The 24,571-nt window shown below is 45.0% G+C and overlaps 1 protein-coding gene across 2 annotated transcripts; it reads left to right on the plus strand.

Moving 5' to 3' along the window:
• The first annotated feature begins 4,551 nt into the window (after positions 1-4,551).
• LOC8039805 (ankyrin repeat domain-containing protein 29) lies at positions 4,552-24,239 on the plus strand. Of its 2 annotated transcripts, XM_042286817.1 has the most exons (10): positions 4,552-4,746; positions 6,479-6,589; positions 7,632-7,730; positions 8,920-9,018; positions 10,359-10,457; positions 12,195-12,293; positions 15,046-15,144; positions 15,853-15,948; positions 16,919-17,017; positions 17,421-24,239. In XM_042286817.1, the coding sequence occupies exons 1-10, from the start codon at positions 4,735-4,737 to the stop codon at positions 17,532-17,534; spliced, it is 927 nt and encodes a 308-aa protein (XP_042142751.1). In that variant the 5' UTR covers positions 4,552-4,734; the 3' UTR covers positions 17,535-24,239. The 2 variants fall into 2 exon arrangements, with proteins under 2 accessions (XP_042142751.1, XP_042142750.1); XM_042286816.1 differs by lacking the exon at positions 4,552-4,746 and having other exon boundaries at positions 6,137-6,589.
• The last annotated feature ends 332 nt before the right edge of the window (positions 24,240-24,571 follow it).

Genomic DNA, 24,571 nt, shown 5'->3' on the forward strand with positions numbered 1-24,571 from the left:
TCAGCGGGTCCGTGAGGTCTTTCGCAAACTCGGTGTCTTTTACGTCTAACGTTAGGGAAGGAGGGGCGAGCTCATCCGGGAGTTTATTGAACATTGCCGTTAAACTTTCGGCGATGTTATTATTTTGCGTTTCGAAGCTCTTTGGGCATCCGGGGGGAACCTGCGGTAATGCTTCCATGTTGTAAATTTTGCTCGGTGAAGACGACCTGCTTGGTAACGGCGTGCCTCTTGACGTCAAAACGCCAGGCTGTTTCGCGGAAGCACTCATTGTTGGGTCACTGTCAGGTGTGAAAGAACAGTCTTGCGTCCAAACTCCCCCTGTAACCATGGCAACACCAGCCCCTGCCGATTTCGTTTTACACTCCTCTTTCTCCGTTATGTCTCTGAGTTCCGGTTCTAACGAGATGGCCCGCGGTTTGGCTTTGGGTATAAACTGTTGAGTGGTGAGAGTCACAGCGTCGTAGATGAAAACGCAGTTCTTAATCTGCTTCTTCTTGAAATGATTTATCAACGCTGGAGAGTCGGTCTGGCAACTCTGTGATTGAACATCTAGCGGGATAAACTTCCTCTGCCTCGATCTTTCCCTTGATTTCTTTGTGAGATCAGCCAGTCGTTCCATTTTCAGTTGTGTGTAGAGACGTCTGGCGTTTGTGCACTCAGAGTGCAGCCTTTCCTGTTTTGAGATAAAAAGGAAAATCGAACTACTCAAAGAAGTTTTTTTTTTCTAGTTTGGTGGAGACTGAAGCAATAAAACGTTTAGTAAACTGTACACTTTACATTCACTATGATTCTCTTCCTTCCACATTGTTTTCAGTGATCGGACCAATTAATCTATCAAGCTACCGTAATGAAAAATGCATCAAGCGGTAAAGAATCACTATTTCCTAACTATACTGATTTAAATAAAATAATTTGATTTATATTAAATAAATATGATTTAAATACATAAAAAAAACTTTCAGCCTTTCCACTTTGGTGAAGAAAGAAGAGCAGCGGAGCTGTAGCTTCTGTTCTCGGCGGTGGCTTTCCAGGCGAGCGATCTGCTCTTCTTTCGCAAGGGAACCTGAAGCGCTCGGCGCAGTGGAACTTTGGCCTCGCAACGGTTACGAAGTCATTCGCGCTGCTGCGCCACTTCGTCGCTCATTCCGTTCCCGCTCTTCTTCCTCCGAAGAAATGTTGCCGCCATCTATGAGCGACGGCGGCTAGCGGACAACCGGCAAACACGAGGGAGGCTGTAGTGAGGGTGGGCGCAACTCAAAACCTGGAGAGTGCTTGCAGTTTAATGGCGGCGCCTGAGGGAGAGGATTCGAGAAAGGATATGCGCCAGTGTTGCCTGCACGAGAGCAGGCGCCCGCTCTGTTGCAACTCTATTGCTCCATGCGCCTTTCCTCCTCTCGCCTCCCATTGCAAGCAACGAGCGCCTTGGCGCAGCCTCTCTCGCTTCCTTCTCACTCCGAGAATTGCAAACGTCGAGCGGAGAAAGCAAAGTTGCCAGACAAGCAGCAACGTCCAAGATGGCGGAATTTACCATTTTTTGCGTTAAAAAAATACTTAACCTATCGCAACAAAACTGGTGGCTATGGAAAAGTAATCATTTATACCTTGTGTAAATTATTCAAGCACCTTAATGTGCTTTTATGACCCGAGTTAGGAAAGAAAACGACCATTTGCCCCATAGACTCCCAGCAAAATTTAGCAATTAAATGGCGTCCATGTTCCGTGATCGCCGATCTAGCAGTTGCACCCACCCTCACTTGAGCCTCCCTACACGACACTCTGGACAGCTACCGCCATCTATGAGCGACAGCGGCAAGCAGAGTTTTGTGTCGACATTTCTTTGCGGGGGACACGATCCTGGGGAAACAAGCCCTTAACATCTCCGCTGTAAAAAATGCTTTTATTTTATCGCTGGCTTTAACTTTTTTTTTTTTTTTTTTTAGGACGAAAGATTGAGACGTCCTGTCCCGTTCTGTTTCTTCGACTTTTATGTTTTTCTACCCCAGTCTCAGGTATATTCAACATGGTTAACATCCACCAGCTCGCCTGCACCCTTACTATTGTATCACGAAAGAGCGTTTTTTTGTGATATCAAATAAAGCTTCAGATAATCGGAAAACAGTGATTTTGAGCACCAAGGTGAATGAAGTGTGTTAATTTACACCGAAGCATAGCAGTGACTTTATTTCTGCCCATGTGAGCAACCACGTGCGACTGCAGGTTTGCAACAAGCAGTTCTGCGTGCATGTTGCGCACCGGTGGCACCAGCCAACATGGTAGCAATCTAAATATTTACGTCGTTACACCCGCGGTATCAACGATGAACGTTACAACGAACAAACAAACAGACAAACAAATGAGTGAATGAGCGAGAAACGTACGATTTCGCTCTTGAGAGAACACACTTCGTTGACGAGATCCTTGCGCTTCGGTACTGGCGACTTGTTGGCGCCGCCCCAGAAGAGATACTTTATCTTGCGCTTGTTGGGCACGGTCAAGCGAGCGGCAGATTTTCCATCCCCCGAATGTTTCCGAAACAGAGGCCGTTGGATTTCGGGAACCCCTTCCGAAGCGGTGGGAGCCACTCGGGCGGCATCCTGGTCCGTGTCCATCGTCTGAATCGCAAGGTTTCCATTGAGCGTTTCCTGTCAGCACTTCACAAATAGATATATATATTAACAGAGAAGGTGTTATATATCAACACGTCACACGTGACGTCAAATGACATCACGTAACACCCTGACGTCACGTGACTGTGATGCCACGGTATTAAGTGGCGTCACATACACTCATACAGCCATATGGTGACCACCTTCCTGCCAGCGAAATGCGGGACACGTGGGGCGGGGGGGGGGGGGGGGGGGTAGAGTAAATGTAGGAGCACGCACACCACGAACCGAGGCTCTGTTAACACATTTATTATCCTGTGCTGTTTAGACACCTACAAATTGTATTGCAGCAATTAAGCTAAAATAGTTTTCACTCCCAGTGATATCTATTTCTATTACAAATGTGTTATTAAATGTGTCGATGTTGAAAGCATAAAAATCAAGTGCAGCAGAACTCAATGCATCAAATGAAATAAGAAACACTAAATCTTCCTCGGGTTATTGTTTCCTCTCAACGCTTACTTTTATTAACATGGTCCTACACAAATTTTTAACATACTGTTCTTTTTTGTTAATCCGCCATGTTAAAAGAACATAACGAAAAAACGTTTCCGTCATATTAAAATGCATGACGGAAATGCAGTCAGGCTCTTTTGCCTTGTGTAGCTATCTTCACTAAAAAGGAATTCCACAACAGCCCTTTCGCATTGACGCAGTGCTATGAAAATAATTACAATAATTTATAGTTAAACTTTTGGCGAGCAGTTTTTTCTTATAATATTTTGCCATCAAGGGGAGAGGCACAACGCCGGATGCGCGTCGGTTCTCCTTCAAGAACGACGGTAGCTTCCCGCAATGCTTGGATAGAAAATGGCGTATCATTGCGATTCACACGACTACCAGCGATCTTCGCGCTTCCCCGTGCCCCGTTGTTCGGCAGCACCATGAGTTGCAGAGTGAATTTTATGACAGTGTGAAATGCGAGACATTTTGAAGATTTCGGGAATGTCTAGCGGAACGCGGGACACGAGCCTTCAATGCGGGACGGGTGGTCACCCTAACACAGCATGTGGCCAGCTCATTTGCAGCACATTATGTGCACCTCCGAGTTTTTCAGATATGATAGAGACATGCTTATTCCTTTAATATAGGAAATGAGTGTGAGTGTATGACGTCAGTTGCCGACAGCAGTTCGTAGGATAATTCGCTCACAAAGTGGAAGCAACGATATGTGTACCAAATAACATTTGACATTTAAACAAGCTTGAAAATGCTACCTTTCGAAACACAAAGGTTCGCGCCCCTCGTAATAAAGTTTGTACGCGTATCTGCTTCTAAACATTGGCCAGTGTCTAACGATACGAGCAGTTACGGTCGTTCATGATTCAAGGGGCGGAAATTGCAACTCACCTCCTCGCCAATTTTATCACTTTTTAAAGAACGTGTCCATCGTCTTCGTCTGGAGACGAGTTGTAACCGCTTTACGTTACAGCCGTGTTAACTGTCATCATCCTTCTTGCAACAGGACGCCTGCGCCGTCCCCCAAGATACCCATCTTCGTTTTCCTTCTCTTTGGGATTCTTTCCCGCGTAAATATTACGCGAGTACCCGCTGGGATTTCTAGCCGTGTTTCAAGAATAATTGGAAGCAAAATACGAGGGCAAACGTGTCACGATTGAACGCCAAACCCTCAACTTGATCCCCATTTTTTTAGCGGAGCCGAACAGCAGACGACGCCCAAACCAAAAAGCCCAAACTCGTCTGTTACGACTTGTTGTCATGGGAACGCAGACGAATGCCACCGTGATATCTGGAGAGCGACGTGCGCCTCTCTGTGCGCATGCGTTAGCAATAGTTTCTTTTATTACGCGTGCGCAGAGCCAAGCGCATGCGTAGTAGGAGGAAGAAGTTCTCTTCGTAGCAGCACCCAGCGCATCATCCAAAGCGGCCACCGGCGCTGCTCCGGCGCTGGCGTCGTCTCGTCTGCTTCGTGATGGCGGCGGTGTTCTCCGTCCGACGCTTCCGAGGCTGAGGAATACTGGATAATCGCTGCATTGTCATCGCTTGGTACTCTCACCAAAAAAACGTTCGTCAATCGTGAAATCAAGGTTCATTCCTCGGATGAAAGATGGCTCTTCGGGTGAGGATTCATTTTGATGTCCGTTTGTCCCGATGTGCGCTTCCGAAAGTCTATTTTGAACGCGGGATGATCTTTTTTCTTCTTCGTTTTTGCGTTGATCTTTCGCCGAAGATGATCTTTGCGCATGCACGGCGCGCGGTGTGTTGCGTCGTCGACTTTGTGATGTTGGAGTTTATTTGGATATGTGGAATACGCTGCGTGAGGCACTTATAATGAAGTCACTTATCGAGATTCAGTGCTGTGAAAATTGCGTTATTTGTTGTTGATATTAGTATTATTAAGGCCCGAACAAAAAAAGGATGGAACAACTATCGATGTTTTATACGGATTGAGCTTTTGGCTTCAGATATGCCTCTTGCTCTGGTCACCATCAAAGTCTCAGAAACGTTGTACTCTTAATTAATTTGACAGTTTGTATGCATCATTACTCACTTCAAATTGAGTAAACAAGTATGGTTCGCGCTTATTGTGGTCGAAATAAGCTCTGGTTTTCGCGACTGTGCATGTGTGTTTATTGCGTTATTTATTATTGGTTTTTTTTTCCCTCCCCTTGAACTTTGATACCTTTTTTTTTAGCATATTGGGGGATTGTGTTTTGCCAGTAAATATATGCGATTTTAGTATGTCGAAACGACTATCATTCTTTTAAAATGTATATGTATATTGACTACTGACATTGATAATCACAAACCGCATAACGCATCAAACATGCTTTGAAAACGAAAACTGCATTAGTGAAGTCTGCATCACCTAACACTTCGAAGCAGTGCGGAAAAGCATGCTTTAGAATATTTACTTTTAGGCTTTTTTACGTGTGTGTGTGTTTCTCAACAGACTAGAACCACAGACTAGAATCAAGTGTAGCAAACTGGCGTCGGACTATAAGTTGACCTTGTATTTGATTTAGTCGATGTTATTCTGAAAATAGAGCATTGCCCTCGAGTCGATTGCTTCGTCGTGGGTATTATTACAGGCATATACAAATACCCATACACAGCCTTAATTGACTTCCGTTTATGAACCCAGGTGGTAAAATATGACCGTATTGAAAGAATGACCTCGCATTGTACCACACGTACCAGTACCTGATTTAGTACGCCCATAAATCGCCGCCCGTCAACCGCCGGCACGACTCGCTAAACCGGAATCTGACAGCACGCAAAAACCGCAAAAACCAAAACCACAAATTTGATGCGCCTCGGACGTCACTTCCCTTGCGCAACTTCCCGCGTCTGCAAATAAAAATGCGTTCGTTTATTCGGCTTTTTTTAACCACTAAGACTACATTTTGACTCTTAGTTGTCGCCAACTAAAGCGTGACGTCATCACTGTACAGAAGTAGAGTTAGTAAGAGTCATCCCGTAATATCACGTGGTAGTAACAGCAGTTTAGGGTGTCCGAATAATGGAACGCATCGGGAGGTTGCTGGTGGTAGAGGGGCCCTAAAGTCTGCGGTGTTCTTGACGGGTGTTCCTCGATGGTGTCGGTTTTCTAATCAAATTAAGCCAGGTTGAAGTTGACTCCGATCTCAAGTGTTTATCACCGCCTAAACGCGACAATGCAGCACCGGTTTCAGCCTAAGCGCGACAGAATCGTATCGGACAAACCGCGTCCACTGACGTCCAAGTGAAACCTCCTGGAAGGGCCGAGCTGTTGAAAAAAATCCCGCATCCAGATGAAGATGCCTTTTCAGGGCCTCGCAGGCACGAACTTTACCTACTTCACGTTGCAGAAGGAGACGCCTTCGGCCCAGTTGCTACACCTGGCAGCACTGCAGGGCAATGTCGCCTTGCTCATCAATGTGCTGGACAGCGGCAAAGTCTATGTCGACTGCAAGGATCAGGTCAGTTCGGACGTCGTCGTTTTTTCGCGTGCGGTCGTTTAAATTGGGTCGGTGCACAGCGACGTTGAGACCAGTTCAAAATGTTTCTTTTAAAGATTCTTTTTTAAACGGTTTTTTTGCTAAAAGAGGCAGGAACGCGTAGCTGGAGTGATGCATCAAACAATCGTGCTCGATATTGCCTGTTTTTTTTTTTTTGTTTTTTTTTTTCGGGCTGGTTTTTGGAATGCAGGCGTGCTACTTTGATGAAGGGTAAATGGAGCAGGGCGTCCCGTTCTTTTCATAATTATCGTCCGTGTACTAGTCGCCGCAAAAATAAAATAATTGCTATTTTTTTTTCTTTTTTTTTTTTTCTTAAGGTGCGTGTAAAGTTTTGTTTGAGCCGTGCACTATTGGAGCTTCGTTTGCATTTATGTAAACCTCAGTTTATTGGCATCAACGTTCATGTGACAGCTGAGTGTTGATGTTTCTATCAGATACACACCTTGTCAAGTTTGTTGACTGCAATACCTGGCCGCTATAACAGCAGATTAATCTTCATGCCCCACGGTTACCCAGGGCTTCATATGTGCCCTTTAATTTTAAGAAACTCATAACACTCACATTCATTGAATCGTCAGCAAAGGCGGTCTCTTTGTGTGTTTGCTTTGAATCAACTTGTCGAGTTGTGATGTGGTTCTGGTATTAAAACAGCCCTGCCAGCAGCATTAATCAGTATCGTACAATAATCTGCCATGCAGATGGCATTTACCACTTTTAAACTATTTTTGATACAGAGACGTTGCCAAGATCTTCGCAGAGTGAAACATACCTAATGGGGTCCGCCTGCAGATTATTTTTAAAGCATTCGAACGAAGCCAGCAGCACTGAGCCATAAGATGTTCATATCCCCAGCTGAAGAACCACGAGTTAATTTTTAACACACTGCAGATTCCATTTTTTTTTCCACACCCGGCATTTCTCGGACACCAGTTGTTATTCGTGGTTTGTATTTTTAGAACTTCATGGGGTTGTTGACCTGGAGTGGTGCCATTTTTCATTTAAGGAAGGGACGACTGCACTCATCCTTGCCTGTGCCAACAACAACTTTGAGTGTGCCAAGGAATTGCTTGAGCAGAGTGCAAGTCCCGCTGCAAAGAGGGTGGTAAGTACGCCCCACTTAGGTAGAGGGACCATAAAATGGTACCATTGCACTCCAACTTCCCAATTTGCACATTCTGTCATGTGACACAAGCCCACCAGCACAGTGGCGTCACAAGGGGAGTGCGGGGGGGGGGGGGGGGGGGGGGGGGGGGGGGGTGAGGGGTGAGAAGGGACAAGGGAATAAGTTGCTGCTGGCCACAAAAGGGGGGGGGGGGGGGGCCAGCGGGCTGTCGCCCCGGGTGCTGCTGACCCTAGTGACGCCACTGCACTAGCAGAGTTCTTCAAGTCCCTGCTGCTCATGGAACTTCGGCCAAAGTTTGGTGCAGAGTTGGTAGCTGCTGCCAGGGGTGCGACAGTCCCCAGAGGAGCATTTTCGTTTGGCCGCTCCGCCTTCGGTGAACCACCCGAGATTTGCAATTAGAAGTAGTTCAAAAAACAATTTCTCGTACGGTGAAATTTTGTTATGCCTGTATTCGATCGCTGTGTGCAAGCACTAGTCATTCCTTATTGGTCTTTAACAAGATAACTTACAAGTAAGCTTTTTTTTTTTTTCAATCTTTAAGGAAAACAATGTTTTTGCAAGCGAAGGAGAGATAGACAATTAAGCATACTGGTTTGCACTGCCTCTACTAGATGGTGCTGAATTTTTACGGTGAGGGGGGTGTTGACAGGTCATTTTTAGAAAAAAAAAAAAAAAAGAAATAAAACTTATCTTATTACGTAGACCGTTTTAAATATATATATATAAGATAGAGAAGTTGAGTGTACAGAGCTGAAGACGCTTACGTTAACGAGAAACACTGTCAGTGCGATGACATGTCATCTTGATTTGTAGGTGGATCGTTCAGAGTAGGTTAGAAATTCCTACATGTGTGGGTTGCCAGACACTCGGCAGTGCAGGCTAGATTGGCAGCTCCTAGCCCCCGTGTCGATGCTAGCGCTGCGCGGTGTCGCATACCAAGCTTTCGTATAATGTTACAGAGAAGTTTCATGTCCAGTGGTGTATGGAAGAACTCTGACGCCGGTGAATATATTGTTACAGAGAAGTTTCATGTCCAGTGGTGTATGGAAGAACTCTGACGCCGGTGAATCCTAAACAGTAATGAGCTCCAAGTCACAATCTTGTTTCGTGGTTAACTGTCGCAACGACAAAACAAGTTTTGTCGCACTCTTCGTTGTCTCTATTTCAGACGGGAACCACGGCTCTCTTCTTTGCGGCACAAGGAGGGTACCTGGACATTGTCAAGCTTCTGCTAGAGCACTATGCACCTGTCGACGCAGCGAGCGTGGTGAGTCGGCTGAAGAGGACTCGATTCACGTTTGAGTGTTGGTGCTCTGTGGGAACCAGACTGTAAGACTCGCTGGTGAGGAAAGGGGAAAAAAAATCATAGAGTTCTGTCTTCTTGTTGGGGGGTTGCCATAGGAAGCCAGGCTGCCTGGAACAAGTACGGTGTCGGTCCCTACTTTGCCATTGCCCCGCTCTCGTCCCAATTTTAAGAATACACAAAACCCGGTACCTGGAACGTGTTTCTGGCTGGTGTGTGTAGGGTCCTATACCGTCAACTCGTCGAAGCATCCCCGAAACCGTGCCGTTCGATAAGTGAGCAGAGAACTGGATCTTGTCGAGCCAGTGGTCGCGGTCTGGCCTCAGTATATGTACAGTTTTGTACGGATGACGATAAGTTAATTGTGGGTTAATCGACAAATACGTCGCGGGAGTAGCCAAGGAACATTGCAGATTGTCACGGTCCTGGCAGTTCGTTTTCGTTGAAGAAGCAACAGAATAACAGACGAACGGTCATTAATGCCTCTGGCTTCACGTACTGAAATAAGTGTGGCGCAGAAGGACAGGGACTAGTGGAAGGAGGCTCACCTTGCCTTTTTTTTCACTCTGTCTATTTCAATACAACTCTGCGGCGTCCCAGTCCACAGCTACCGGGACCTCTGTCAACCGGCCAGTCCAAGAGCGCGCTACGGCAGAACAGTCGTATGTCGCACCCACCTCTGGTGCCTTTACAGCACTATAGAATGGCGACGATCCTCGGCGGCCCTCGATTGTGACGTCGCCAGGCAAACCACGAAGGGAGATGAAAATGTGGCGAGCGTACCAGTCATAGACGCGTTCCAAGAGCCCAAAGGCCCTCTCCCACACTTCCAACCGCTTACAACCGCGTGCGTCGAAACCCCTTGCGATCTCCAGCAGTAGCCATGGAACACTCGCAATTTCTGTATATTTGCTGCTTTTCTTTCTCGCGCATCATTTTTTCGTTGCGAGATCAAGAAGACTATCGACAACGTTGTTAATACTTTTTTTTTCCCCCCTAGGCGGTACATACATTTGACCTCGCAAATACCGCAAAACTTCTGCTCTAATGAAATGCAGTTCCGGGGTGGCATTGGCATGCCAGTGTGTTCTCTTGTCGCGAGAGATTTTAAGGTGTTTTAAGGCACTCGGTCCTGAAGAGTCACAAATATGTGCACCTTACGGTGTGTGTCACCTTAAGAGGTGACAAAAACTCGGTTGTAAGCAGACGCAAGTGTGCAAACTGACCCCGACTGTACAGATTTTGGTAGCTGGTGTGTGTCTGCAGTCGGTGCCGCTGTTAGAGACCGGCGATTTTCGCTGCAGGATGGTGGAACTCCGCTGCTGGTGGCCTGCCAGTGCAACCACCTTGACGTGGTGGAGGAGCTAGTCAAGTCCGGAGCCAGCATCCACACGCAGATGGCGGTGCGTGCACCCTCTCCTACTCGAAGCGTCTCAAGTTGGGGACTGTACACTCCTAAAGTGACCGACCAGCAAGGAGAACACAAGACTAGGGCAGAGACAAAACATAAAATCATAATCAAAGTGCCTTTGCAAATTTTTGTTAGGTTATGTTATTTACCATCTCTTCCAAAGCCTCCTGGATAGCCCTGTCTTTAAATGCGCGACAATTTAGACCGCGCATCTTTAAACACTCTTTGTTTTTATTGCACGAAAGGAAGCGCCATCAATCCGCAAGTATTATAAATAATTTTGCTTTAGAAACCGACGCATAGATGGCAGATCAAAAAATGTTTGGCAGCTATGTGTGGCATCACAAAATAATGGCAAAATGGGAACAAAAAAAGTCTCTATTTTGCCAATATTTTTTGGTCGTGGAAGCCCCAGTTAAAGGGGAGCTCTGGCATCAATTTGAACAATTTCAACTAGCAAACATTTTTTGAAAGAGCAACAAGAAACCTGGCCAAGAGCAGCTAGTAAATTTCCAAAAAATATTTAAATGAGTTTTAATTATACTAGAAATATGATATAACCGGAACCAAAACTATCCTTCACCTTTACTGGCTGCCATCTTGTTGTGATGTCAGACAGGCACGTAGCCAGGATTTTGTTTCAGGGGGGGGCCCGCCCATGACAAAATGCTGTATGAGGGGGAGGGGGGAGAGAAGGCCCCAGCAAAATGGAAGATTTTTTTTTTTTTTTTGGGGGGGGGGGGGGGGCTCAGGCCCGGGCCCCATGAATCCCCCCCCCCCCCCCCCCCCCCCTGGCTACATGCCTGATGTCAGATGTTGTATGAACATAAGCACATGGTCAGCTCAATCCTGTTTCACCCAGCGTCCGAAGCAGTCAAAAGGCCGTCGCGATTTTCTGTGAGAAATAATGGACAAATCGGAGTTTGTTATCAAGCTCGTCTTAGCCAGGCAATGACCAGCAAATGTTTTAAGATTTTCAGCACTAGATTTCGGACGATTCGCCATTCACATTCGATCCGCCGGTATCACCTTTGCTGGGACTCGTCTTCATTTGGCCTCTAGATCACGAATATCAAGATCATTTATTAATTTGATGCACGGAGCCCGCAAAAATTCATATTCAAAGCACCGCTTAGGCCCCTTCTTTCCGAAGCATGACGTCATATCGGGTGTTTTCGGAATCTCCACTCTCACGCAACTTCAGCGCCTATCGAAGCTATGCACGCGCACTCTTGCTGCTTTCAAAACGCTAAGAAAAAGACGTCATGACTGGTGTCAATGCGGTGGAATATACCTGGCAAGCTTGCAATTGCACGCACTACCCACATAAGCAACTTCCGCTTGGCGGCGAAAAGATATATATACCTGGCAAGCTTGCAATTGCACGCACTAACCACATGAGCAACGTGCGCTTGGCGGCGAAAAGATCCTGGTACGACATAGCGACTGGTCAGAGGTTTTTCGTGTTTTCTCGCGTTTACTTACATCTTTGAGAAAAAGGAACATGACATCCAAATTCACGATAGAAGTGCTCTAGAATTCACCTCTAACTCCTTTCTTTTCTTTTTTCAGGAACCTCTTTAGCTTCGCTTTAAATGTAGAACATTATTATAAAAAATTATTCTCGTGGTCAAAAATTTGCTATTTGTACACTTCTGACCAACGGTTTTCCTGCCCGTGGAAAAACCTGGAACCCATTTGGGTCTATTGTCACGTCTTCCTCCTACAGGACCGCGCTACGCCCCTGTTTGTGGCAGCTCAGAACGGACACCTCAAGCTGGTTTCTTACCTGATTTCTCACGGCGCCGACATCAACGTCAAACGAACGGTAGGTGGCAATGGCCAATTGCTGCGAAGAGCTGGGCGACACTTCTCTTGCGTGGCATTATTTCCCTAGCATGACACCGAGTTCTCCATGTAATGCACCATGCTCCAAAGCTTCTAGAGCATGCCGCAATTTTGTTTTTTCTACAGTTTTTCCTTTTGGTGTTCATGCCCCTCTGTGTTCAACCTCTAGCAAGTGTAGAAAATCCTTTCCATCTTAGTTTCATTAAGGCTAGTGATGGACCAAATCTGCCAAACTTCAAATACAGCAAAGTTCGGCACTTGCCGAACTTTTGAAGGAAAGTTCGGCAAAGATTTGGCAAATGCCTGCGCATGCGCGAGAACGCGACGGGGCCATGGATTGCAAATGGACGCCATGCGTTTGCCATCGTAAAGTGTAGTACTACCAGCGGTTACGGCGAGGTGTGGAGTAGGGAGACACTGTAACTGCGTTTCTCAGCCTCTGTGAGTGTTGTTTTCTTCAGTGTTTTCTGCCTCAAGAACAGAAGATCGACCAGTAATTTATGCAGTCCACTGCGCAAGTGACAAATGATTCGGTACATTCTGGATAACATAATTTTCATTTTACCTTTCCAGCGATGCAATGGAGTAGTTGAGACGTAGACTGACAGTTAATTTAAGCACGCCTCACAATTGCAACAATCTTGTCTTCGGCTCACAAGTAGTTTCTGCCAAAACAAAATATTGCTTTTTAATTAGCGTTTTTTTGCGGTTTTCATGTATCTGCATAAAACTAAACACAGAACTATCATGCTCGACCATTGCACATCTGACATTCCTAACTCTTCCCATCTTCCTAAACATCCGTGTGTGTCCTAATACCAGAAACTGGCATGTTAAAGGTTAAAAACGAGACGTTGTGAATATGGGACACACATTTCTATGTAAAGCTGACGTCAAGTGACTCAAATAAAAAAAAACATGCATATTTACAATAATATTGTTATCCCTTCTGGTGAAGGCTCAGCAACCGTTGCATTAGTTTTTGTCCATGAAACGGTGACTACCAGTGAAAGTAAGAATGCAGTGTTATTGTTTTCATTTTAACAATGTACACACACTTGCAGGCTTGTGCTGATGAGGCCTCAAAACCGAAACTCACGTATTGTGACTGCGGTCGCTGCTACCCAACTTGGTTGTCACACCACTTCTGTAAGAAGTCGGTGTAAACTTGCCAGTAAACACACAAAAACAACACCGATGAAATTATCTTGTAGAATATCACCTTATTTAGTGAAAACTGTGTCAATACGCATTACGTGTTGCATTTAAGTTAAAAAAATAACATAAAACCTGTTTTCACCATAAAAAAACTAAGTATCAGTGTTAAGTCTCGTAACAATGTATGTTTGCCGAATCTTTAGAAAAGTTCTGGAAAAGTTTGGCTTTGCAGAATCCCAAGATTCGGCGCCGAATTTTCGATTCAGCAAAAGTTTGGCCCATCACTAGTTAAGGGGTAAAATATGGGGATGACAAGACTCGTCATGTGGAGGCGAGTTCTTCGGTTGCTTATCGAACCCTTGCGGTGGCTCCGTTAGCATGCTACTACTGAAGACTACTGAAGGGATTAAATACCGTCTGGAAATGATGGGACGAAGAGAGCCCAGAATCGGAATCGGTGGCCATTAAGAAATGAAAATGAGTCTGATCAAAGATTGAATTCGATTGGATTATTATGTCTAAAGCAGGACTACTTCGTCAGTGTTGCCTGCAGGCCCTCTAACTTCTCCAAACAGTGGACATGTTTACGAAATATGGCATGAATGTTTATGAAACTAAATACCATGTACCTTTACTTCACCAATATAAAATAGTGCACTATCACAACAGAGAATCATATGCATTATATAGGTGGTCTTCATACTCTGCGTATCGGAATTTCTCTCGCGCACTCTTTTGCAATGCGGGTGTCAGCTTTTTTGAGGTAGTGCTCTGCCCGCCAGCCTTCGGGTCCTAGTTCATCATAGCTGAGACAGAGTATAGTATTAATAATGTTTTGCACTGATTTTGTATTTTTACCTTTTCAATGTTCGTGCTTTTGTAGTTATGTTAGTGTCCACTTCTCCCTCTAATGTCTTTGGGCCCCAGAGGATACTAAATAGAATTAAATTAAACATTTTGTCCCTCAGGGTTGCATCACAAGGGGTGTAAAGTGTCTCTGCTAAATCCTAGACAACCAAGGTAAAATATAAAAAACAATTATGTTTCTTAATCCTACAGATCAAGCTGGGAGTCAGTGAACATGCAGCGTGTTTCGAACTGGGCTGGTTGTTTATGCGTGAGCTTGGGAGTCTTGCTAAATTTAGGGGGAAGCTTTTCCACGTTAAAGTTAGCGCAGAAACGTAAATTGGCGTGCAATTATACACCAGTTCAATTTCTTAGCTAAATTTAGTGGCAAAATTTGAATTGGGTTCACAGTTTTATATACAAATTCAATCTTTCCTCTAAGCTACTTGTCAGGAAAACACTTCTCAATGAGTTAGCCTGGTGCACTTCTGCATTACACTTTTGCACTGTGCTTTTGAGTTACACTTTTTTAGAGAACATTTTTTTTCTTTATAAAACCCTTAGCCCTAAGCAAATACCGTGTAAAAATTGTTTTGTGTTCGACCGAACAACTACCAGATAAAAGCAGATCACTGGTGTAACATAGACTTTGGTTCTTGAGCCTGTTATTTTTCCGTAATCTCGGCAGAGCTGTCTTTAGAAGTAGCTCCCAAAACCGTTGTTTGCAGGATGGTGCCACAGCACTGTGGATAGCCTCGCAGATGGGCCACACGGCGGTTGTGGCCGAACTACTGGCCCACGGGGCAGAGGTGGATTCGACGAGACACGTGAGTTTGACCCGCTGACCGTAATAAGCTGGCAGCGAACATTAGCTGCTTTTAGTACTCTTGCCACTTAGATTTCGCCATGGACACTTACCACACTTCAACGCCGTACCTCTAGTTTTTCCACGTTTTTCTGCACAGTTCTAGGTAGACTTTGATACTGTCAGTGTGGTGAAATTATCATTCACATTTAGCTTTGAATAATATTCCACACTGATGAGTGCAGTGTGAACAACCACGGGAAAGAGTTGAGCACGTTGGTTACACATATTTAGAAGACACCAGCTGAACAAACCAAGCATACAAATGTAAGGAGGATGCAGCTGGTAGTCCAGCGGTTGAATGCGTCTCTCTCGTCCTCCTTATATTTGTGTGCTTGGTTTGTTCAGCTGGTGTCTTCTAAACAGTGTGAACAAGTTCTCACTCTGAATTTGTGCTAACTATATTGTGGTTTGTAGTGCAGGGCACAAGAATTGTCATTTCATTAAGATTATTATTTTTTCATGACTAAAAGGCAGTTATTGAAACTAGTAGTGATGGAATGTGTGCATCTGCAGCACTAACTCAAGCAGCAACATTCATAGATTGACACCATCTCACATAACAGAAGTGCAAGCGTCAAAAGTCCTGCGGCGTACCGACATGGATAGGTCCTTTTCTCGTTGGGCCTTGAAGACGTATCCAGATGGTCCGGGTTTTTTCAAATCGCAGGACGGAGCAACCCCACTGTTCAAGGCAGCCCACAAAGGCTACGCGGGATTGGTCGAACTGCTGGTCAAGCGCGGTGCCTCGCTCGGCCTCCTCAAGGTTTGTCTCTTCTCTTACTCGAAAGGATGCTCCGCTCGGACAGTTTGTCCGAAAGGTTGCGAACAAGGCCCAAGGGTCGTCTCTAAAACCTCTTGTTGGTATATGGCTGTCATCGAGAGAACCAAAGGTCGGGCCTCTTTGGACCGATTGTTCTGCCGTTCACAGACTTGCATTATTGCGCGTGGCTAACACGCCTGGCTCATTTCTGCGCGAGACTGCGTGGCGTCACGAGGCGACAGAGGAGGCCGCGAACCTACTTACAGACTGCTAGTTGTACTTAGCTACCACCCTGTGCAAACAATGTAATTTGACTACTACAAGTCAATCTGTCGCGAAAGGCCTTTTGTTTGGCATATCAGCAAAAGCTGCGTGCTCAAGCCGTGCTGGCTTTTATCTCTCGTGACCTCAGAGTCACCATCCATCTATTCGGCTTGCGAGACAGTTTTGGAGTGGGCAGAAACTGTCCCCTACGTCTTGGAGTTTGGGCATGAAAAGGAGTTTCCAGTATGACGAGGGGCTTTCGACAACTTGCATACCTTGATCTGAACATACTATGAACCGGCACCTTCCCATACCTGAAATGGCTCAAGCTAACAATCTGTTTTGCAGATATAGAAAACCCATTAAGCAGTATGTACTAAACGCCTTATGATCTGCAATTACTATCTCAGCTTGTCGGCGCGCAGTAATTGTCCAGGACGAGTTCGACGGCTTTGCTGGTTTTCACGAGTGTTGCTCTATTTTTGTTTGTATTTCTTTTTCTGTTGGCTATTGTAACTAGGAGCTGGGACCATTTTAGGAGACCATTCAACTTTTTTTTTGCCTAGGTCCTCAGTCTGTTCTGTCAAAAATAAAATGACACGAAAGAACACATAAAATTAACAATTTGCCAGCTAGATGGCATGAGCTGCCACCGAATGCCTAAAGTGTAGTCATATTAATTGGTGTTATTCTGTTGCACCGCATGCAGAATGGGGAAAGTGCACTACATGCGGCAGCTCTGTTTGATCACCTGAATGTTGTCAAGCTCCTCATCGCTGCCGGTGCCGATCCAGAACTTAGGAATCAGGTGGGTGGGTGGTTTCCGAGGCCTTTTTGTCTTGGTGAATGGGAAATGGGATCATGTGCTGTCGAGGACATTAGTCAGACTGGGAGTGCTGGCTCCATTTGAGCTCGCGTGAACGGGACGCTGAACTCCTAACATCCTGCGAGGTCATGATGTCAGAATCACAAGACGTCACGGTATCAACCATCTAGTAACATTGTGTGTCAAGTTGTGTCAGCGACTCCCGTGTCACGTTACGAGACATCGGGTCATGCGACACCACGAGCGGACACTGCGGCATTGCACACAACGTCATCCCGTCACACTGCCCAGATTGGCGCACGTGTCGCCAATACGTCCTGCACATGGAACGTTTGGGCGACAGATCAAAAGAATGTCGTTTCTAGATGTCGCCCCTTGCCCGCAGGACGGCATGACCCCCCTGGACCTGGCCCACGACGCGTCCAACGTCCAGATCGTGGAGCACCTCCGGCAACACATCGCGTCGCGTCGTCTGCCAGACTCCAGCCGGGCTTCCTGACGGGCTGTGCAGACGCTCCGACAGACCGAAGGAAGCATTCTCAAAGCGACGGCTTCCTGACGATCCATGCGACGGAGTCGAAACCGCGGCGGCACGGAGAACGGACGGCTGCTTTTATACTCTGGCCATGTGTCTTTTTCTGGTCGCACTGGTCGCGTTTTGGGTTGGAACATTGTTTGGGAGCTGCAGCATTGGGTGACGGCCGGTTCACACGCTTGCGACTGATTTTAACGACCGGAAAGGCTAAAAACCAGTTTTTAAGTTTCCTGTGACTGCTTGCGACCATCTTGTAACCAGTCGCAAGGGGTTCGGAACCGGTTTTCGGCCCCTCCAATCGTAGACGGTCGCAAGTGCGCGAGCCAGCCTTAAGGAGTTTCCCCATCACGTCGCGTCGTATCCGTCACTTCAACCAACAGCTCCTAGGCGGCGAAACCGTAATGCTGGAGTTTCCTTGTCACCCATATTCGGCACTTAGCTTGAGCTCGCTTCTACACCGATCGAGCACGATTCTCGGTCACACGTCGACGCAGCACTCGTGTAAAATACGTGCCTGCGCCGGCTTCGGGCAAATGGCGTAGCAAACCCAGTTCTACGGCCTCGCTGCGCAAGAGTTGTTGCTCCCACCCGAACCCGCTGCAATTCTCCATAGAGATATAGGTGGCAAACATGCATTTTTAAGTTCCAAGATTGAACTGCTTAGTAGTAAAAACTTTTACATTTTTTTTTTTTAAAGAACTGATGGTCGCTGCACGTTTATTTTCGTAAGATGACAGTAGTGGATGGAAGCTAGGGCGATTGAGATTGCGCAGTAGTTTCGTCAACTTTTAGATTTCGACGAAAAAATATTTTTGCGCAATTTCTAAGTGCAGAACCTTAAGAAAACTTGCTTCCCCCAATTGAGTAAACGTTGTGGAGACTTGCAACCGTCGAGCGACATTGCACGTTCGACCATTGTGGGAAGTTTTCGCTCCGAGAAAGGTTGAAGGAAAATGCGAGTTTGGTTTAACCCTCGGTGATTTTTTAAACTATGGGCCAGCATTTTGTGGGAATGAATTAATTACCATATTTTCCGGGCTATGGTTGTAGACTGTGCATGTTTGGAACTCGAAATTTTAGGCTGTGCGGACTATCTATGCATGCAGACTGTAAAGAATTTTGTTTTTCGAGATTGTTCATTATGACGTTACGAGACAGATTTTGTTAATGATGATTTATGTATAATACAAGCTTTTTTTTTTTGAGCTGAGAAAGCAGACATTTGTGAAGGTGCACCGTTTATGAGAAGATTTTCGTGTCTGCTAAGCACCGGGTGCTGATTGTGCACGGCGGGAAGACTATGCACTGAATGCAAACTAGCAAAAACTTTCTTTTTCGGCCTAATTTGGCTTTGGCAAACTATACATCGGGCGTGGACTATAGCCTGGAAAATATGGTATTGTAATGTAGCACCCGATACTGTGGTGCAGAAAAATTTAGAAACTTAAGTTGAAGGAAAAGATAGGAGACATTCTCCTACTGTCGTCTCTTCCTTCGGGTCGAAAATTCCGTAATCTTTACGCATTACAGTCTCGTGTGCTACATTATCACCAGCTCGCCTTTTATGAATGAATGTTGCCACTTTTACACCATTTTAAAAGCACACAGAAGTGTGATTTTTCGAAGACTAGCATTTATGTCTGTATTTATAAAGAGAAAACCACAACCCTTGTCTCTTTGTTTTGTTAATTTAGACAAAAAATTTTAGTTAAAAATACTGTTTTTAAATGTTCGTTTACAGTTAACGAGGAAACCTAAATATATTGGCACGAGCCTCGCCTTTGCAAGAGCTTCAGTCTTTTTTTTTAGCTAAACTGGGTCTGGATTGTTTCACACTTATGATTTGGTTACGGTTAGAGATGAGGTGTAAGTACCGTGGTTGCAACCCAAACATTCACGCTAGTGAAACACAGTATGGCAAACTATTTTGACCACTGTATATTAGCAGTAGAAAATCTTAGAAATTGATTGCAAAGAAGTAAGTGCTGGTAAGTGCAACATTAGTGTGTTGTCATGCATGATAAAGAAGTTGAGATAGAATGGGTCATTAGGGCAAACAATGACCGACTAAAGCAGGGAAATTCTTTTTAGATAATGCTAACGCAATTTTAATCATAGAAAATTTTGCATCCCTGAAGCAGTGTTTGTGAACATCTTGTTTGAGCTTCACAGAAAAAGAAAACGGTTTTAAAGAAAACGGTATTTTATGCGTGTATGCATGATGATGAGATGGTTCAATTCATGTTGCATGAAACAAATGAATGTGAGAGTACTATAAAACATTGCAATTGAAACTGTGGCATGTTCAAAATTACCACATAAACTCGCTGCAACAATCTCGAGATGTCGTACGAACTGAATCGTGTAAATATGGAGGCACTGCAAGCCACAATATAGGGCGCTTCTGATTTTACCTTATTTTTTGTCTTCTGCTTTGTTACTCTCTATGCTTCAGTACCTTTACATAGATTCGAAAAATGTAGCTCCTACCAAAACTCGGAAGGAAACCCGACGTTTCAAAACCAACTCGGTTTCTTCTTCAAGGGTGACTGAAAGCATGCAGAACAGCAGCAGCTCCTAACCTTTTCGTCTTCAAAAAAAGAAATTAAAAATTTGTAAAAAATCTTTTTTAGTTATGGAGACTAATTTTTTCAGCTTTCTCGTCGGGTCACGAAGGCCATGTGCGTTACACAGAGGGCAATAAGCCGAGACACCTGTTTAGGTTTCTTGGCGTATGCTGGAATTGCCACGATTCCAAGAAAAGTATTCTTTGGAAATTGGGCTCTGTGTCAACCACATGCGCGTTCGCGAAGTCAGTGCGATGGTTTAGGGCAGGGGTGGCCAGGCTGACCCGGCCTAAGAGCCACAAACAAAACCACGAAATTTCCAAGAGCTGCATGGAAGCAAACTTTTGTCCAGAGCAGTAAACAAAACTCTAACCAGTACCTTCAGTCTGTCCGAGTCAAAAGCAGTGGCACAAGACCAAACCGCAACCTATCTTTCGATTTAAAACTTGTCCCATTTCTCCTTTTGGGGAAGTGCCGGGGGGGGCGCAGGGGGGGAGAGCTGTGAGCCGCACTTTAACACGCAAAGAGTCGCAGCTTGGCCACCCCTGGTCTAGGGAATCGCAATGTTCGGCGATGGTGCTGCGCTCACTGTCAAACTTCAGCACGTCATTCTTGTGTTGGCGGATTCGCTCGGGAAAGTTCTTCGTCTCGTCGATGTAGGTTGCAGGGCACTCTGGGCAAGGAATGGTTTAAACCACGCCCTGTGCTTTTTCTTTCGGTAGATGGTCTTTCGATCTTGGCATAAACCTTCCAAGTAAGGACGTGGGCTTGTGGGCCACCAGAATACCTTCCTTTCCCAGTACTCGTGCGAGCGCTTCGCAGGTTCCCTTTACTTGGGGAAGGCTGATGCGCGTGACGCAGATCTAAAATTTCGGCGGATAAAATAAAACATTTTACTAGCCTCCCCAATTGTATGTTTCATATGACTGTTCCATTTTAGGGAATCCGCAAATAGCACTCCTAGGTTAACATACTCTGAATACAGTACATAAAACGGTCCCGTTGGTTAGGTAGCTTTGGGAATCGTGCAGCTTACTTCTCAAGAAACGAATGTTTGCATTTACTTAAATTTGGGCTCATTTTCTGTTGATTGCACCAAGAAGATAAAATATTTGTTGGTTTGTAATATGGCAAGGTCGTCTGACGTGTTTCACTGTATAATACGCAGTCATTGGTGAACAGTTTAATATGAGACTGTATATTTTCGGTGATGTCATTGATATATATCAGAAAAAGTAAAGGCCCCAAGACACTCCCTCGTGGCCCACCCAACGTACCCCGAGTTGGCGTTGATACTGTACCGTTTAAGACAACATGCTGCTCTCGGCCTTCTAAATAATTTCGTATCCAGTTTAGGACGTTTGAATATATGTTTAGGAAATTGTTTAGCAAAGCCAATTTATTCAATAATAACTGATGTGGGACCGTGTCAAATGCCTTTTGAAAGTCTAAGAACACACAGTCGACATATTTCCTGCTGTCTAGCGATCTGATATATGATTATAAAATTCTACCAGCTGGGTGTTGCAAGAGTAGCTGCTTCGAAAACCATGCTGTGAGGGGGAAAAGAAGTGTTCTGAATCGAGGAACGAGTAAAGGTTACTAAAATAAATAATGTGTTCAAACAACTTACATGAGATCAATGAACGAAATAGGGCAATAATTTTCATCACTGGCTTTAGATCCCGATTTAAAAACTGGTGTAACGTTTGCCATTTTCCAATTCATTGGAACCATCCCAGTCTTTAAAGATTCACTGAACATAACAAAAAGCTAATGCGCTACAGACCAGCACGCGGCCCCGACGTCACGCAGCTGTGATGGCGCTGTCGACGTCGCTGCTCATGCGCAGACGCTTCACTTCTCCCGAATTTGGTTTCTGCGCATGTGCAATGCCCACACCTGGTGTGGGCAAAGGAGCTCGTGAATAGCGTGTCGGTCTATAGATTCACTGCATTAAAGAAAAATAACAGAGGAAATGCCATCAGGTCCGACGGCCTCGGTTGCATCAATTCCGCGCAGCAACTTCACGATACCGTTCATGTCGACTGTAATGCTGCGCATTACGCTTTGCTGCGTTTGGTAAGTCACTGAAGATACCAGATGCCGAGAGTCTTCCAAAAATACCGACTTAAAATGCGAGTTAAAACATTCAACCTTCGCATTATCAGACACCACTGTACCACCATCAACTGTCAACGCATGGATAGAAGTGTCATCCTTTCTGTTCGTGTTAACAAACTTCCAGAATTCTTTAGGGTTTCTTTTTGGATTTTCGTGAAACTTGTCAAAAAACACTTTTTTGTTTAGTTTTATTTGCAATTTGAGAAGCTTATTGATTTCCTTGTACTTTTGCTCAGTTTGGACTGACCAACTTTTAGAAAGTTTTTTGTAAGCATATCTCGCTTTACCTACAAGTGTGGGGATTTTTTACATTAAACCAAGGTTTATTTTTTTTACGCTTCCTAATTTGTTTTGATGGAATATACACCTCCGCAAGCTCTAGTACTTCACTATTCTCCGATAGATGACTGAATGTATAAAAATAGGATTCAAGCTCTGCATCGATCACGCCATAATTACCTTTGTCGTACAAAAATACTTTCCGTGAGCACTCCGCTAGCTTTCACGTTCCGGGCTCAGAGAGCTTAGCAACAACCGCGCAGTGATCACTTATGCCGGGAAGTATAGTGACCTCGGATACAACACCAGGATAATTTGCATAGAATCAAATCCAAGACAGAATTCCCTCGTGTCGGTTTTTTAACATATTGTTCGAATCCAAATACACTAATCATGTCAGCAAACATTGAGTAAGTGCGGGGCTTAAAGAAGAAACCGAGTTGGTTTTGAAACGCTGGGTTTCCTTAGAAGTTTTGGTTACAGCTATATTGTTCGGACTTTAATTCTCACCCAACCAAGCAGATTTCTGCCGAATATCTTTACTTCCAACTCTGGTGGCGAAACGCATCTCCATGATAAATAACAGCGTCAATCTGCCAAGAGTGGATTTGTGTGCTATCATGTCGAAAGGTCTGAAATCTGTTTGAAGCGCTGTATTTTTGTAACGCATATGAACAGAGTTGCATATGTTTGTGAACCAGAACAGATGAATGTGCTTGGTCACTTAAGTCATCCCCCAGAAGATGGCGACAACACTGCCTCGGTGGCGCTAGGTGCTGCCCGATTCGAAGAGTTCAGTCATATTCTTCCTTCCATTCATCCATGTTTCTATTTCATCCACTTGTGTGACATTTGATGTTTTGGGTTGCTTGTATCTGCTTGTATTTCAATTCAGGCACACCTGCTTTGACTTTGAAGGACAGCTTTTTAGGTGATTGGCCCTAAGGCACACTTAAGTGGAGCATGCTCAGGCTTTTGCAAAGAAGTGTTAGTTTCATACCCAAGCACAGATTACATAAACATGAGCACCATTTTCACCTCTTAGTGAACTGCGTTCACAATGCAGATTGATCTTGCTTGGCAGCGCCACGGGTCCAAGACGTTCGTGCAGCATTGCAACATCATTTATTAGCGTTTAGAATAGAATGTATTATTGTAGTGTATGGTTGGTTGGGTGAATTTAAATTGGGTTTTTGCACACTAGTATGTGTGCACACTACTTTCCGCAGACGTAATTGGGAGGTGGGCATGCATCACTAAACTGTCGGTGTACTCAATTTTGCATGCTGAACATCAAACATAAAAATTATCACTTTTCTTGCACAGGACGGCCTATACTGTTTTCTTACACCTTGCAATGGACTGCAGCAAAGGCTACAAACCATTATAGTGCCATGAACGTATCACGCAACCGTGCGCACCATGTATCGCTGTGCCGCTCCTCAAGGTCACGGACACCCGCGCCAGCACTGGATCGACTGCAATGGCTCGTAGCACCTGCCGCGATCCATCGCAGGGTGAAGCGGAAGAAGTAAAGGGGCATTTTAGGTCACCAAGGTGTCCATTCTGGCAAAAGCACAAGGCAGTAGTTGCAGAAAAGTCCCACCATTTTCAGCTCTTTGACCAGGTATAGTTCCATCTAAAAAAAGCTTTAAAAAAAAGCAAAAAAAAAAAAAACCTTGATAAAAAAAAAGAAGAAAAAAAACGAGTTGTAGGTGAATTTTAGTGTTTTTATCCCATGAATCTGGACATCACGTTTGTTTTCCTTGAAGACATATCTAAAATGCGAAAAAAACATGAGAAACATTTGACCAGTCATTACATCATACCCAGATCTTTCGGCCGCTAAGCGTGTCGTTGCTCGTGTGGGTGGCGCATGCCATTGCGAGCTTGCCAGGTACGTTCCCTTGCACCGACACCAGTCGCAACGTCTTTTCTTGACCATTTTGAAAATGGCAAGGGTGCACACGCGTGGCTTTGAAAGGCGCTGAAGATGCGCAAGAGCGGAATGGAGACTCAAAAAAATCTCGA

The sequence above is a fragment of the Ixodes scapularis genome, unplaced genomic scaffold (assembly GCF_016920785.2).
Source record: "Ixodes scapularis isolate PalLabHiFi unplaced genomic scaffold, ASM1692078v2 PGA_scaffold8__174_contigs__length_109621045, whole genome shotgun sequence".
In the NCBI taxonomy this organism is placed as follows: domain Eukaryota; kingdom Metazoa; phylum Arthropoda; class Arachnida; order Ixodida; family Ixodidae; genus Ixodes; species Ixodes scapularis.

Bases quoted from the DNA above. Each gene is read 5' to 3' on its own strand.
- LOC8039805 (XM_042286816.1), top strand. From the start codon at position 6,422: ATGAAGATGCCTTTTCAGGGCCTCGCAGGCACGAACTTTACCTACTTC. The intron at 7,731-8,919 runs GTAAGTACGCCC...TCTCTATTTCAG, and splicing joins GTCCCGCTGCAAAGAGGGTG to ACGGGAACCACGGCTCTCTT. The intron at 9,019-10,358 runs GTGAGTCGGCTG...TTTTCGCTGCAG, and splicing joins CTGTCGACGCAGCGAGCGTG to GATGGTGGAACTCCGCTGCT.